This window comes from Emydura macquarii, unplaced genomic scaffold (genome assembly GCF_026122565.2).
Source record: "Emydura macquarii macquarii isolate MOO-44397 ecotype Brisbane River unplaced genomic scaffold, CSIRO-AGI_Emac_v2 contig_3506, whole genome shotgun sequence".
NCBI lineage: Eukaryota > Metazoa > Chordata > Testudines > Chelidae > Emydura > Emydura macquarii.
The window spans coordinates 3,087,266-3,102,829 of NW_027133643.1; the positions used below are offsets into that span (position 1 = coordinate 3,087,266).

General features: G+C 38.9%; 1 protein-coding gene across 1 annotated transcript in view; it reads right to left on the minus strand.

The window, feature by feature from the left end:
* The window catches only part of FAF1 (Fas associated factor 1), a 272,766-nt gene that overhangs the window by 69,484 nt on the left and 187,718 nt on the right, over positions 1-15,564 (minus strand). The window contains exons 9-12 of the mRNA XM_067535422.1: positions 15,046-15,141; positions 12,058-12,184; positions 10,598-10,661; positions 9,524-9,605 (exon numbers count right to left, since the gene is read on the minus strand). Of these exons, the coding sequence (XP_067391523.1) occupies positions 9,524-9,605; positions 10,598-10,661; positions 12,058-12,184; positions 15,046-15,141 (369 nt within the window). The remainder of the gene's footprint in view (positions 1-9,523; positions 9,606-10,597; positions 10,662-12,057; positions 12,185-15,045; positions 15,142-15,564) is intronic.

A 15,564-nucleotide genomic window follows, 5' to 3' on the forward strand; every position in this document is an offset into this window, starting at 1 on the left:
AAAAAAAAGAAGAGTACATTTGAATATTAGACTTTGGGAAAGGGATTAGTAATATACATTAATGTTTGTCTGATTTAATTTAAATGTTCTTCAGAACCAAATACACATGTGCCAAGAAAGGCCATTAATAAGCCTAACATGCAGAGTTCCATATAAGTGCAGCCACAGTGTTGACTGAAACTAAACTTGAAAATCCAGGGCACTAATGCACAATATCAAGCAATAAAACAGCATCTCTGTGGTGATATTTAATTTAAAAAGAAGAAAGAGGCAGGGGAAGATCAGGCACTGTCTGTTTTTGAGGATCAGCCGTTCTGCATTTCAAAGCATCGATCCCTGCAATATCCAGGTTACTGTGCTAGAATCTCGACTATTATATAGCAGTTGTAAGAGAGGGAGGGCAAAGATGTGTTTACTCAGTGATTAGGGCCTTAGAATAAGCCTCTAGCTCCTAGAGAGACAGCTCACCACTTATTCATTTGGGCCAATTCACAAAGCCTAGAAAGATTAAACATCCATGCTGAGAAGACAAGCGAATGCAGACGGTGAAAAAGAAATAAAAATTCTTTAAAAACTCTTAGATGACTTCATTATTTTTTCCACAAGGAAACTTTAGGAAAGTGTTTAGTTAGAGAAAAACCCACATTGACTTCTCTCTAAACCCTTAATCTTTCCTTTGTGGTGGCACTGCTTTGTGGTAAGCGGATGGCTTTGCTCTCCTCTTTTCACTGGGAGCTGATAAAAAAAAAAAAAAAAAAGGCTCTTGAGAAACACTTTTAGTTCCAAAGAAACAACCCCATGAAACTGTTAAATATGAGATTCCGTCCTACTGAATGTTCCAAAATACGTACAGGTTTAAGATGAAAGATTAGGGCCAAATTTTAGTAACAAGACAGGCACATAAACTTACGCACACAAACGATAGATGTCTAAATCTGAACTACTCTATCTGTGGGTATAACTGTCATTTGCATCCCTATATCAGTTGGTTAGATGGCTAAACTCTATCATTTGTAACTGAAGTTGATTGCACCTGTAATTAATGATGCTCCCCAAAAATCTGCAGGCCATACTGAGGTTTACTATTAGGATAACCATAAAAAGAGGCAGTAGGAAGATAATTTAAATGATACTAAATATACTTAAAAAAAAATAAAACCCAGCCATCTACTGGGGCATCCTTTGCTAGGAAAATTTATGTTGCTTTGACATTTTTTACAATGCACTTTTTAGTTTTTCTAATACACTAGGGCTGGGATTTCTAAAATGACTAAGGATCAGATGTTTAAAGATTGATTTCAGTGGGTGTTAGGTGCTCTAGTGCTTTTTGAAAACCACATCTTCTACCTCTTTAGGTTCCTAAATGCTTTTAAAAATCTGGTGCTAAGGTGACTTAGGCCCGGTCTATACTTACTGGTAAATTCGGTGGCAGTCGACTTCCTAAAGTCCTTTCTGCGCGCCATCTCCACGACGTTGCACCGATGGGAAGTGTGTACCCGTCAACTCAGTGCTACGCTTTTTGTGGAGGTGGTTTTACTAAATTGACTTCCGGATTGATTGAGTGGGTCTTCACTTCCGCTCAATCGATCCGACTAAATCGATCTGACAGCGGTGAAGTGAAGACATACCCTTAAGGAGCACAAGTCTCATTGAAAGTTAATGCATGTAAGTTACTCAGGCACTTTAGAAAAATCACATGCTTAGATTGTAAATAGCAGTGACGCTTCCATCTGGGACTTTATCCAGTTAATACATTTTCTGCTAACCCCATTCCTATGCTAAGTATTGAGAAAGATGAGAAGGGACAAAGCTCTCATTATTTTAATATTCCAAGAGGGCCTCACTGATGGATCTTTTATCAGTGACACACGAGGGCTCCCATTAACAGACTTCTTGTTAAGAGGCCCAGTGCCCTTCACCAGTTTAACAGAGGATCTTCGTTAGTCTTGACCATCAAAGTCTCAGTGACACTTGTTTCAGTAGCACTTGAGAAAGTTCACTTTTTTTGCACACTCACAGAAAGAATGAGGGAACCCTTGTCACTAGTGGCTTAGATAGAAACAAAAAAAGTAGATTTTGATGTTGAAAGAGCGGACTGCTCAGGAAGTGATAATAGGGATATGGTGCCCTCTACCTATTATGCCTAATTAAGTTTCTACTAGATTGGTGTCCACATCTCAAAAACAAATATCACAACCCGCATTCTTCTTGACAGTCTCAGAGACCCAAAGACCAAATGGATGTGGAGACTGAGCCACCCAATAACCTCAAGAGTGATCCCATGGGTCTTAATTCAGACACCTTACTAGGGCAGAATAAAGTAGCTTGGAATCCTATATCACCATCTGTTTTGTGGCCAAACAATTGATTTCAATCTCTAGACCAGCCAATCTAGAACTACTGCAGCCATGAAAAAGCCAGCACTTACCTCAGACACATCTGCGTTGTAATTTATGGCATCAGTTTTCCCTTATACTTAGAAATGGGCTTAAAAATTTGCCAGGCATCTACCCAGTCAGAGGATTGAACCAACTAGTCAGAAGTATATACACTAGACAAGGATGGGAGGGTCCTACCAACTAGGGAGAACTACATGCAAGACACTGGTTAACAAACTCAGCTAGCTCAGCAGCATGAAATTAACATAACTCTAGACCAGCCTTCTATATGACAGCTGTGAAACTAATCAGTTTTGCTAATTTCATTCTTCTAGTGCTGCTTGTCAAAGACATGAGCATCAGCAGAAGCACCAGATCTATGAGAAAGCTCAGAGCACTGCATCAGTTCACACTGGGAAAGTTAATTTTACAACCAAAAGGACAAGAAACTCAACAGATTTTAAAATCAAAACTTAAACTGTAGAAATCAATACTATATGCTTCCACAGTCATCAGTGAGAGCTTCTCACTAGTTGCTGGTGTGAGTGGGCAGGAGGATTTTTTCAAGCCTTTGGATCAGTGGTTTTTAATAGCAGTGGTTTTCAATCGGGGGTCCACGGACCCCTGGTTGTCCACAGACTATGTTTAAGATTTTCAAAGGGCTCTGGCACCTCCGTTTGAAGTTTTGTAGGGGTCCGCAAATGAAAAAAGGTTGAAATCCACAGCTTTAGATTCATAATGATGAATAGATTTTAATGCCCAAAGGGGCCAATATGATAATCTAATCTGACCTCCTGCATAACACAAGCCACCGAACCCCACAGAACCTCACCGAGTAATTTAAGCAACAAGTCCATAATTTCTGTTTGAGCTCTCATGCATCTTTAAGAAAGACAACCAATCTTGATTTAAAGACTGTATGTGATGAAGAAATCACCACATACTTTGGTAAATTGTTCTAATGGTTAATTACTCCCTCATTGTTAAAAATGTCCACATTATTTCTAGTCTAAATTTGTCTATCTTTAGCTTACAGTCATTAGATCTCCTCATTCCCTTTTCTACTAGTTTAAAGAGCTGTCTACTATTAGAAGTTTCTTCCCCATGTAAGAACTTGTAGAATGAGATCAAGTCATCTTTTAATCTTCTCTTGGATACACTAAATAGATTAAGCTTCTTAAGTATCTAACTATAAAGCATCTTTTCCTGTTACTCTTTTCTGAACAATTTCCAAAAAAGGATGTTAAAAAATTGATGTGTGGACACCAGAACTGGACACAGTATTCCAGTAATCATCTCACTAATGCCATATACTAGGATAATATTGCCTCACTACTCTGACTTGATATTCCCCTGCTTATGCATCCAAGGGCCACAGTCACCCTCTTAGCTACAGCATCATGCTGGAAATTCATGTTCAGTTGGTTATCTACCATAATCCCTGAATTCTTTTCAGTGTCACTGCATTACAGGGTACTCTCTCCCAGCTTGTAAGTGTAACCTACATTTTTTGTTCCTAAATGTATGATCTTGCTATTGGCGCTATTAAAAATAAACATTGTTCAAATTTGCTCAGTGGCGTACTGTGAGCCTCTAGTGCCCGGGGGCCGATACTTGTATTTGCGGCCCCCCTGATTGGTGGCAACACACCGCGGGGGGTGTCTGTGGGTCATTTCCCACTCTCCCTCATTCCCTCCCACACACACACTGTGGGGACAGGCGGGCACAGCTGGGAGTGGGAGTGACGGGGGCAGATGCCTCCAGGCCACCCGGCAGCAGGGGGAAATGGGGGAGCGGCCCGGCTGCTGGCACCTGCATGGCCAGGGTCCCAGCAGCTCCCTCGTTGCACCCAGTGCAGGGGCAGAAGGACAGGTCAGTGCAGCAGTTGAGGGATGTCAACAGGGGGCAGTTTCTTCTCCAAGGACCCAGCCAGCAACACCGCCAGGCCGGCACCTGGGGGCATGGCATCCTCCGACCCCCTCAGTATGCCACTGAATTTGCCCACCTGACCAAGTGATCCAGGTTGGTCTGTATAACTGACCCATCCCCATTGTTATTTACCACTCCACCAATTTTTGTGTCATATGCAAATTTTATCAGCAATTACTTTATAGTTTCTTCCAGATGACTATAATGAATAGCATTTGGCCAAGAACAGATCAACGTGGGATACCACTAGAAACACTCCCATAAAACGATTCTTCAATTTTTGAACTTCATCAGTTAACCAGTTTTTAATCCATTTAATGTGGGCTACATTGATTCTGTACAGTGTTGGTTTTTCCATGAAGGACTAAATTAAATGCTTTACAGTTCTTAGTGTAAGATTTCAAAGAACACTAATAAAAATTGATTTTCCTCTGAACATACAGCACTCAAAACATTAAGGAAAAGGTGAAATTCTAACACCATATTGCCAACCCTATGCATTCAAAAATCATGTTTCAGATCCCAAAATATAATGAGATTGCCTTACAAATCATAGGATATTTTTAAATAAATGTTGGGAACTTTTTATTTGCCTTCTAGTGTTGGAGCTTTTAGAGACCATGTCCTGAAGTTTCTCTCTCCAACCACAAGGTCCTTAAACATTAATAACAGTACTTCAAGAAAGCAATGTCACTTGAAGACAGAGAATCAGTCTAAACTTAGATAAGCATACCCACCCACATGCTCTCAGCCCAAGGTGAAATTGCAAGGTGTGAAAACTAAAGGCCTGATTTTCAAAAAATGCTGAGCTATTACAGCTCCTATGACTTAAGATAGTGTTGTTGGTGCTCAACACTTCTGAAAATCAGGCCTAACATAACAACTTATGCGGAATGCAGATTGTGCAGAATTTAACTAAATCCTGGGCTACACTGACAAATGACACTATTTTCTAAGCTTTCCACTTGATTTAGAACCATTATAAACATAACTCTGCCTAAAATAAGGACTAGTTTTTTCAGCAACAGCAGGATGACTTTTCTTTCTGAAAAGGTGACAGGTATGGACTGGGGGTTCTGAGCCGTAAGCAGAAGGAATCAAAGGTTTAATTTCCTATCTTTTGCTGCTCCCTAAGTTACAACAGCAGGTAGATTAGAACAATAGTTGGCTCATACACACAGAACTGATGCCTTAATAAGACTCCATCACTCCTCCACTTCCTGCTCACCAAATTATAACTCAACAAACCTAAAGTATGCATCACATCAGGGGCATGCACAGGGGGGCAAGTGGGGGCATGGCCTACCAAGTAATCATCAGGGGCACAGAACTCCTCTGGCCCTGGGGCCACAGGGGCAGGGAAAAGTGATCTCCTGTCAGGGCTGAGGGAAAAGCGAGCTCCTTCCAGGACCAGGGAGAGGCAGAGGAATGGGGGAGAAGTAAGAGCAAGCTCCTCCCTGGGAGGGAGGAGAACAAGCTCCTCCAAGGACCAGGGCACAGAATGCGCACCTCCAAAAGGAGTCAAATTTAAATTTCTGCACATGCCCCCGCTTCATAAATAGAAGATGTAGTACCTGTCATCACATAGAGAGAGAATCTTATAAGTATTGTATTGTTAGCCTTTCTCATACTACAATACAGAATATTTTAAAAGGACAAGATAAAGAAGAGCCTCAAGAAATAACAGTTTCTATTGAAATATAATAGAGAAAACAAAGACCATATTACAGCATGAAACGTAGAGCAAATAAACTCATTTTTGGAATCAAAATAAAAAAAGACGATTACAAATATACAGAGATCAAATATATACACAACAGCAATCAGGTGACAAAATTCATGACAATTATAAAAAACACTATGACGTTAATAGAAATAAATGACTTAGGTTTGGATGGAAATGGTTTAGGTTTGGATGGATATCCGATGCAACTTTTTGGCTAATCTCTGCTAAGGCTGGCATGTCGTCTATATATGTTATTTGCATTATGTCATACGTATACCGAGACACCGAGTTGTAAAACAGATAAACAAACATGATACATCTGGAAGGCCCCTGTAAAGGAATATTCTGCTCTTCCAAGGTATTCTCATTCTTTCAGCGAATCAGCATGTTGGTGGATGAGAAAGAGCCAATTTATTTGCACTTGCAAAAAGCCATGAATAAAGTCAAATTATAGGAGACTATTATGGAAATTAAGTAGCCACATGTGAGAGTTAAAGTTCTGCCACAGATCAAAAACTGTCTAAAAGATAGAAACCAAAATGCAGGCAGAAATGATGAATTGTCAGGATGCTATGCGTGTGCACAATGCAGGGGGCCGCTAAGGATCTGCAATAGGAATGATATTTAATATAGCTATTAAAAGTGGGTGAACTAACCCCCACCACACAGTAACTTGTAAAGTGAATGTCTTTCTTGTGTCCTGGATATGCAGTAAGCTTTTTGTGAACTCACAACAGAACGTGCAGCCAGATTTAGAAGCTATCTCAGGACATCAGCTGTTAATGGGGAGACAGCTTGCTGTACATTAGCTACATTGTTATTGAGCACAAAGGATTAGCTGATGTACAGAGTAGCTTTCATGGCATTTTTTGGGAAGATCATGTGCCAAATTCTCACTCGACACACTCTACAGATCTATACACAGGATGTAAATCAAGGCAGAACTTGGGCCTAATTCTCCCTTTCACAACTAGGACAGGGATTGTCATGGCAGAAGTTTCTTCCATGGAGAAAAAGTTAATGGAGCTACAGTAAAAGTAAACATAATATTAGATATCTAAAGTCTCAAAGTCAAGAAGCCAAACCACAAATGCTAGTAAAAACTGAGGTGGGGTTAGCCATATTAAAATTAAAGTACGCAATAGCTTCTTTTTCAGTTAACATCTTCTGAAACAAAGTGTCAAATGTCTGTGCTTTCTCACACATGCAAGTGAAAGATTTAGAGAAAAGCCTCCATTAAAACACCTATATTTATAACAATGTTTTAAAAATTATTTTAAAAGTACTTTAAAGTAACTACAAACTGATTTAGGTAAATTCCTTTAATAAAAAGTATTTCAAATATTTTTGCAAGACGGTTGCAAATTTATATAAACTGCTAGGAATTTTTTTTCAGAAACTGTCAGCAATAGAGATAGGGGGAAAAGCTATCGAAGGCTGAGTCAATGAAACTGGACAGTACAGAGCTTTCGACAGCGCTGCAAATTCCTCAAGAAAAGGGCTAAGATCTATAAGCACTCTCACTGCCAAGTGCTCTCAAATTAAATCAGTTTGAAGTGGTTTTCATTAAGATGGATTGAGTGTGGCATCGTGAGAAACACTCTATCAAATGTAGTGTTTTACTTAGTGATTAACTATATACGAGTTGATGAAGCTCCCCAAATCCTTCATAATCCCACCACTCCAATAAACATTTAATGAGTATATAAGTTCAAAAAGCCTAGCAGAGGATTTAAACCTTCAATCTTGTTTTTATTTACTTTTGGAACTCAATTTCGCACTTCAAGTGAAGAAGCCCCGATAAAATTAAGTGTCCTTTATGGTATAAATTAGAACATGGGATATTTAGCTTGCAATTTCTTAAAAAATTTCCTTAATTAAAACATCATATTTTCAATCACTTTATAAAACTTAATCATTATCGAAAACAGAATAAAGTGTCCACTTCTTTTTTCATATTGAGTTCTCAAACAATATTGAGAAGTTTTTTTTTTGCAATAGTAAAAGGTACAATAATATCAAACTTTGCTTATTTCATAAGCATTTTTAAAATTCACAATGTTGCAATGTGATATAAATTAATGTAGTAAGGGGCTTAAATACAAAAAGGAATCAATAGTGCAGGCTTTTTGCAAACATTAAGCCACTATTTACAAACAACATTTATAAGAAAGAGGTAATAAAAATAGTAAATTGCTAAACATATCAGATAATCCTGGTAAGGATCTGGTCTGAACCCACTGGAAAAATACTGGAAATATAATGCGTCTTCCAGATCCTGTATGTAAGTAATGTATGAAAAGTATTTTTAAGATGAACATTCAGTATGGTTGTACTGTATTAAAAACCCCTTTGGAGGTATAAAATAATTTTTCTGAAAGCTAATAAAATGCCCTTTGTTTTTATAATGACATTCTTTTAACCATTTCACATGAAATGTCAAAAGTGAACTCTCTCTTTAAATCAAGCATCTGATACTGATTCGCTTTATTATTTGCCTCATTGCCAACATGCTTACACATCACTTTTACGAGTCACGATCAATTCTTATTTTGCTACTTAAGTGTTCTAGAGCAATCTATGCTCTGTCATCCAAGTAAGTTCATGAAACTAGCCTCCAAATTTAGCAGTTATTCTGCATGAAACTTGCTGGGGTGTGGAAACATGTCAAATAAATGTTAGAGCAACTAGTGGAGATTTTGTTACAAGGAATACTTAGACCATTTCAATATGAGTAATTCAAGAGAGAAACACACACTTTGTTTGCAATATATCAAGACAGCTAAAGGATGAATTAAAGCTGATTAAGCTTTTTATTTGTATTTTAGTCTTTATCTGTGTTTTGATTATTACAGATGAGTAAGTACTTATCCTTGTAGATCCAGGACACAGGCCTTTATTCAACTATTCTTTCTTATTTTATTAAAATCCTACAGCAGAACCCTGTGGTGCCTATCTGGCTGAATAGAAATCTTAAATAGCAAACCATAATACTATTCTGTATTTAAGTAAAAGCCATACTGACACAAAAGGCAGCACACTCTCTGTCCCAAGGGCCTTACAATCAAATTAGTACATTTACAATTTTATCAGCCATTATTTAAAAGAAGTGCCCATATACAACTTTGTCGCTATCAGCTGCAAGGCTCCCAGACAGTGATATCTAATGACAGGAGACCAACATTTAGGGAAAAAAAGCCTTCAGCAGCTAAGATGACTGCCAGAACTTTGGACAAAGCCATCAAAGCCTGGGATCGGTTATGTAAGAAAGGACAGTCCAGGACAAAACAGAACAGTTGGCAAGTGTGTTATCCTCATCATTCCAATAATATGCAGGGTGAACATTTCAGTCAATCACTTAACTATATGAAACTGCTTACTAGTAATGTAGCAAAAATTGTAACTTTTTGACATAGTGTCAAACGTAATATTTAGCCCTTTTACCACTTTCCTCCTATACAAATAGTGTAATGTTAACACACACACTTACATCTCTGGCTTTCCCATAGAAGGCTTCTTGAAAAGCAGCCTCTAGTGATCCAATAAAATAAACAGGATGGCAGTCACCATATCTATTTGAAAATCAAAAAGATTCAATTAATAAAAAGAAAGTGTAAGTAATTTTTTTCAGCCTCAGCTTTGTCTAAATTCCTTTTAAATACATGCATTAGCTAAACTCCTAAATGTCTCCTTTGCCTTCTGAAGTTCAAAAGCTCCAAGTGACAAATGGTGTATGTTTTTGTATGGGATTGCTGACCTTCTGAACTGTCTATCAGAACAACTGCCTGCTCTCACAAACGGCTAGATTTTGAAGTTAGTGTGTAATTTTTAAGTGTGATTTCTCAATCATAGTTCTATTTCTCCTCAATATTATATTCTTACAGGTTGATTGTGAGTTATTCTAGTTTAATAACATCTTAATATCATCACAAACATATGGAAAGCTTTTCATCCCAAAGGATTCATAAATGCTTTATAAAAGTTAATATGGTATGCAAACTATACACATGCTTCACTTTATTGGCTGCGAAAAGCTGCCACCTCTGTGGTGAAACAAGGCAATTGTTTAAAAGTGAATGGTTTAAGCTTACTGTATGTAAGTTCTCAAAAGCAGCAGTTTTACACATTCAACTAGTGATTTTTATTTTTCAGCTACAGTTATTCTTAAAACTCTCATGGCAACTAAGCGTATTATTTTCCAGTAGTCATCAGCTTTACAGTTAGAAAGAGCTCATTTAATTAAATTAAATTAACAGTGCTACTGTTTATAGTCAGTATCTTAGTTATCCCTCTACTCCCTTCTGGAATTCAGTAGTGATATTAAGTGAGTGGCCTCTCAATTAAAGAAAGAATTTTCCATCTTAATTCACACTGAATAGTACCTTACTCCACAAGTGGTCTCACCCAAGTTAACGTAAGTGAGGCAGAATCTGGCTGTAAACGCCTATACCAGATAAGAAAATATTTAAATTTACTTTACTTTTTCTTGAATGTCCTGCTAAATTGTAGTTACAGTGTAGCACAAATCACTATCTATCTTACACAGTTAATAGCCTAAGTTTACCTTGAGGAAAATTCTGCTGTAAATTGTAATAAGGCATCTCCTTCATTTTCAGCATTTTCTGGCACTTAAAAAAAACAAGTAAAATATATACTGATGTCATCTGGAAGAAATAGTTTTTCAATTAACACAGACCATAAAATTCATTTCTTGCTTCCTTAATTTTTCATATTTACAATTTTCTAAGTGCCCCTGGGTAAAGTGAGTAAACTCCACAAAAAGTTACTGATAGGATGACCCTTTGGGTGAACATGGAACATCCAGATACTTCCAAGAATATATTCAGGGCTGTTGTAAATAGTGAAGTCCTGAGCTCACTTGTAATGTTGGATCTATTCTAACATTAGAATTAAGAAGTCTACTTGGAAGATTGGAGAAACAATTTCATTAGTGAAAAATTTTGACTTGTAAATAATCTTAAAATAAATTTCAGCACTATGACTTAGTGACATCATTAGACCTAAACAAGCCCCTAAGGGTAAGCCTATTCTGTGATAAAAGACAGGCGGCACAGGCATGGCTGGCCCAGATCAGCTGGTTTGCGCTCAGGGGGTTCGATCTGCTGGGCTACAAAATTGCAGCGCAGCTGTTCAGGCTCAAATTGAAGATCAGGCGCTGAGACCCCGTGACGAGGGGTCTACACTGCAATTTTATAAGCCCACAGCCTGAGCCTAAGTCAGCTGACCTGGGATCTGAGACGTAGTGCTGTGGGATTTTTTTAATCACAGACATACCTTTAAGATAACAATATTGATAGAGGTACATAAAATAATGAATGGCATAGATAAGGTAATCAGGTGCTCCTACTTACCCTAACACAATAGCAAAAAATCACCCAATGAAATTAAAAGGCAAACACTAATAAAAGGAAATATTTTATGCACATGCAATCAACATGTGGAATTCACTGTCACTAGATATTGACGTGAAAAGTTTAGTAGGATTTTAAAAAACAGTCATTTACATAGCTAATAAGAAAATCCACAGTTACATTAAATAGGCATTTATGATGGAGTTAAATTTTCATGCTTCAGGCATAGGCTAAACATACGGGGTTAGGAAGGAATATCAAGTTTCTTTTTGAAGCATCCAGTATTAGTCAGTGGCAGAGAATGCAACCCTAGACTGAACTGGTATAGCAATTCTCATGTTCCCATTATGGACTTTTTTCAGCATCTGTTATAGATTGTGTCCAGAATGCATTAGTTCTAAGATGTATCTTTTTGTCTCTTTTCAGTTCTTCTCCCTTTTTTAAGGTGAAAGTGGCACTAAACAGTGCAATACTAAAAAAGATAGGCAGAGAAATACAGCATGTCCTTCTAACAGTATCCTAGAAAATAACCAATGGGAACAAGAAGGAAATTAAGGATATTTTCTTGTCTGTTACTGTTTAAATTCTTCAGTTCTTGCAGCTTCCACCACAGTGTTGAATAGTTAACAGTATGTAAACTTTCAATACTTACTCATTGGAGATTTCCTCAAGGCAGATGATGCCATACCAAACATCTCTCCATCATCAACTCCAAACTCTGTAGCATCTTCAAAGTCATCTCCGTCACTGTCACTCACCATATGAACATCAGTGCATTGCTATTTAAAAAAAAAAAAGGCCTATGTTACCCCAATGAAGTCACCTTTAGTGAAACGCACAAATATAATGCTGAAAAAACAAGTATATACTGAAAATGCCTTTCTGTATAGAAATAAAAACGTATGCACGCGCACACAGCACTGCAGATCACAAAACTTTGGTGCACTGTACGACTCACATCCTGTAGTCTGCGCTGCGGCACAGGGTAGACATAGCCTTAGTGGGAGGTAGTCCTCAACACTCTAACCTAACCCAACTCCCACAACCACAAAATTCAGAAACCCTTGGTCCTGCTCTGGCACACCAGACTGCAATACTCTTAGTGGCCATCAGGCTAAACCAGTGGTTACCAACCTGTGGCCCACAGGGGCTTTCAAAGTGGCCCGTCACTTCCCTCCCACTGGCTGCAGAAGGAAACCGCTGCCTAAGGACCCAGGCAGGCTCCTTGCTGCAGCCAAGAGCACAGAAGATCAGTGCTCCCCTTCCCCTGGCTGTAGCAGGGAGCATGGCAAATCACTCTGCCTGGGTCCCTAGGCGCTGGTGTCCCTGCTGGAGCGAGAGGGAGAGGAGCACTGATCTCCCATCCCCCTGGCTGCAGAAGGGAGCTACTGCCTAGGGACCCAGGTGGAGCGCACCGCGCTACAGGACATGTGCTGTTTCCCTGCTGCAGTCAGTGGAACGGGAAATTAGTGAGGAGGGAGGCAGCCTCCTCGCTGAATTCCTTCTGTCTGGCTGCAGTGGGGGAAGCGGGGAGAAGGGCAGGGGAAGGGCTGCTGGCAGAGACTGGTGGCCCTTCAGGGCTGTAACAATATCTGTGGCCCTCAAGCCAAAAAGGTTGGGAACCACTGGGCTAACCACTTATACATATCGATGTGTAGATGGACATGCAAGGCTATTGCACCAAGAACTCAGGTCCCCCTCAATCTAGCTGTGCCTCCACCAGCCGCCTTCAGCGGTCAACTTTTCTGGATGCTGCAAGAGTGGCACCCCACATTCTCTCACACAAAAATGGTTCATGAGGACTTTTCTCCCAATCATCTGACGCTAACTTGCCTTTTAAATGACTTCTTTGCAAGGACTACCCTTCCCACCATGCCCAACCTAGGAGCTGTCATGCCATTATTACAGAAAGAAAGAAAAGAAAGAGCTGGAACTTATGCTAGGAAAAAACCATGCGGTTACAATTTCACAACTTTAGTGCAAACAGACAACAGGAACCACAACAAGAGAAACCCAGCATTCCATACAGCCATGTCTCCCTTCCCCCAGGCGCACATACACCCAATCTTGGACCAGTCACATGAGAGGCCATGTCTATACTCCAGGTGCTCCAGCAGGACAGCTATGGAGCTATAGATATGTCACTGCAATAGGCATATCTGTGTAGACACAGACTACAGTGACAGAAGGAGTTTTTCCATTGCTATTGGAACTCCACTGCCCTAAGTGATGGTACCTGGGTTGATGGAAGCATTCTTTGGTTGACCTACTTTTGTCTACACCAGGAGTTAGGTTAGCAGAGCTACAGCATTGTGCATTTTTCATACTCCTGACAGCTGTAGCTATGCTGAGCTGAGTTTTAAGTGTAGACCAGACCTAACACACTATGCCTTGCCTGAATGGCTTGAGGGGCAATGAGACTTTCACATGTTTTCCTTAAGTAATCCTTTGTGGCACTGAGTTCCACATTTTGTGTAAAACAAGTATTTCTTTTTCAAGTTTTAAATTGGTTGCTTTTCAATTTCCTTATACGTGTGCGTTCTCGTTCTCTTGATATGCCATTGATTTGCAGGGTTTCATCTTTATTTTTCCCCTCAATGATTTACAGAGTCAATTTACTCAGTTTTCAAGTGCAAGCATGATAAATTTGAATTGTCAGGTTTCCTAATGCAAACTCAGATCTTAAAATCAAATCACGTGATTGCTGGTTCATGACTTGTCATAAAAAATACTCTGTCCCTCATTACACCTGTAGAAACCCATTGTTTTCAATTATCTCAACTGTGCAAATCATGTAGAATTAATATCTTATATTCAGAAAACATGGTAGGAAATCAGACTACAGCTTTTTTCAATAAGGTTGTATAGGTGTAACAGACAGCAAGATTTAGCCTTATTATTGAGCTTATTTAACAATTCTGTTGCTGATGTGCAAACCACACTAATGCAGTTCACTTTCCCACATTTATTTTGTTTCTTTAACCAGCAGATCACCATAGTATTTACATACTGGCTAACTCAGCTGTAGCTACAGTTTCAAGTGTGTTAGCCTGCATCTTGACAGTGGTTTACTACTACAGCGAACCGGCTCAGCTATGCTAACAAGATTGAAACACACATCCTTTTTGCCCACCAAGCCAGGATCTAAAGTGTTAGAGCACTCTTAAGAAAATGGGTGGAAAAAATTGTTAAGAATGGCCTATTTTAAATTCAACCTGAGGCAAGAAGCAAGCATGGAAAATTTCACCCCAAATAGTCTCACACACTTACAAGCAACAGAAAGCAGAAGCTTATCTAGGAAAACATCAGTCATCATCATTATTATTATTTATTAACATTGTTAACTATAGGCATTACTAACAATACTGGATTCAAAATTTACATACATTTTACTTTCCAGTTTTCTTTCGATTATTTTTAAATGTACCGCACTATGACTCCCTTGCTTTTGGTTCTTCCCTCTTTTCCATCAATTCCACTTTTTCTTTCCTTCTACTCAATATCTTGTACAGGCTTTGTGGATTGATTCGTTTTGTGTGTCCACAGTAGCCAACACTAGAGGAGACAATGACCAGTGCAGAACAGGCTTCTGGCTCCTCTCTCCTAGACTATATTTGTATAACTGACAGATTTTTCTTACCTCCTCTGACTGTTCTCTGATTTGTGCAGGTGAAGATCTTCTTCCTACCGTAAGTCGATGGCAAGGATAAGTGAGCCCTGATGCAGCTAGAGTCATCTGCAACAAAGCAGCAATTATTTATCAATGTAATTATCTCATTTCAGAATATTTTTGCTTTTTGGGTACTTCAGATTGTTACAATGATCAGATTACAAACTGCACTGCAGAAGTCTGAATGAATTATACCAAGATAAAGACTGAAAAATTAAAATAACTCCTCACACGAAAATTATTTAGGGAAAAAAAGCAACTGTCATTGTACAATTACTGTTAATAAGCTTATATTGTAACATCCTCTCTTATGGGAAGAGCATCAATAACTTATTCTCAACTAGACATACAGGGCTGCAACGTCTATCCACCTTAGGTTTCTTTACAGTGATGCTAAGTCATCAGTGGAAAACTTGCCAGTAGAAGATGAACAGGTGTGGCATCAGCTGCCTGAAAAACTGGGTGCTGTTGCTTTCAGCAGCAGCAGCA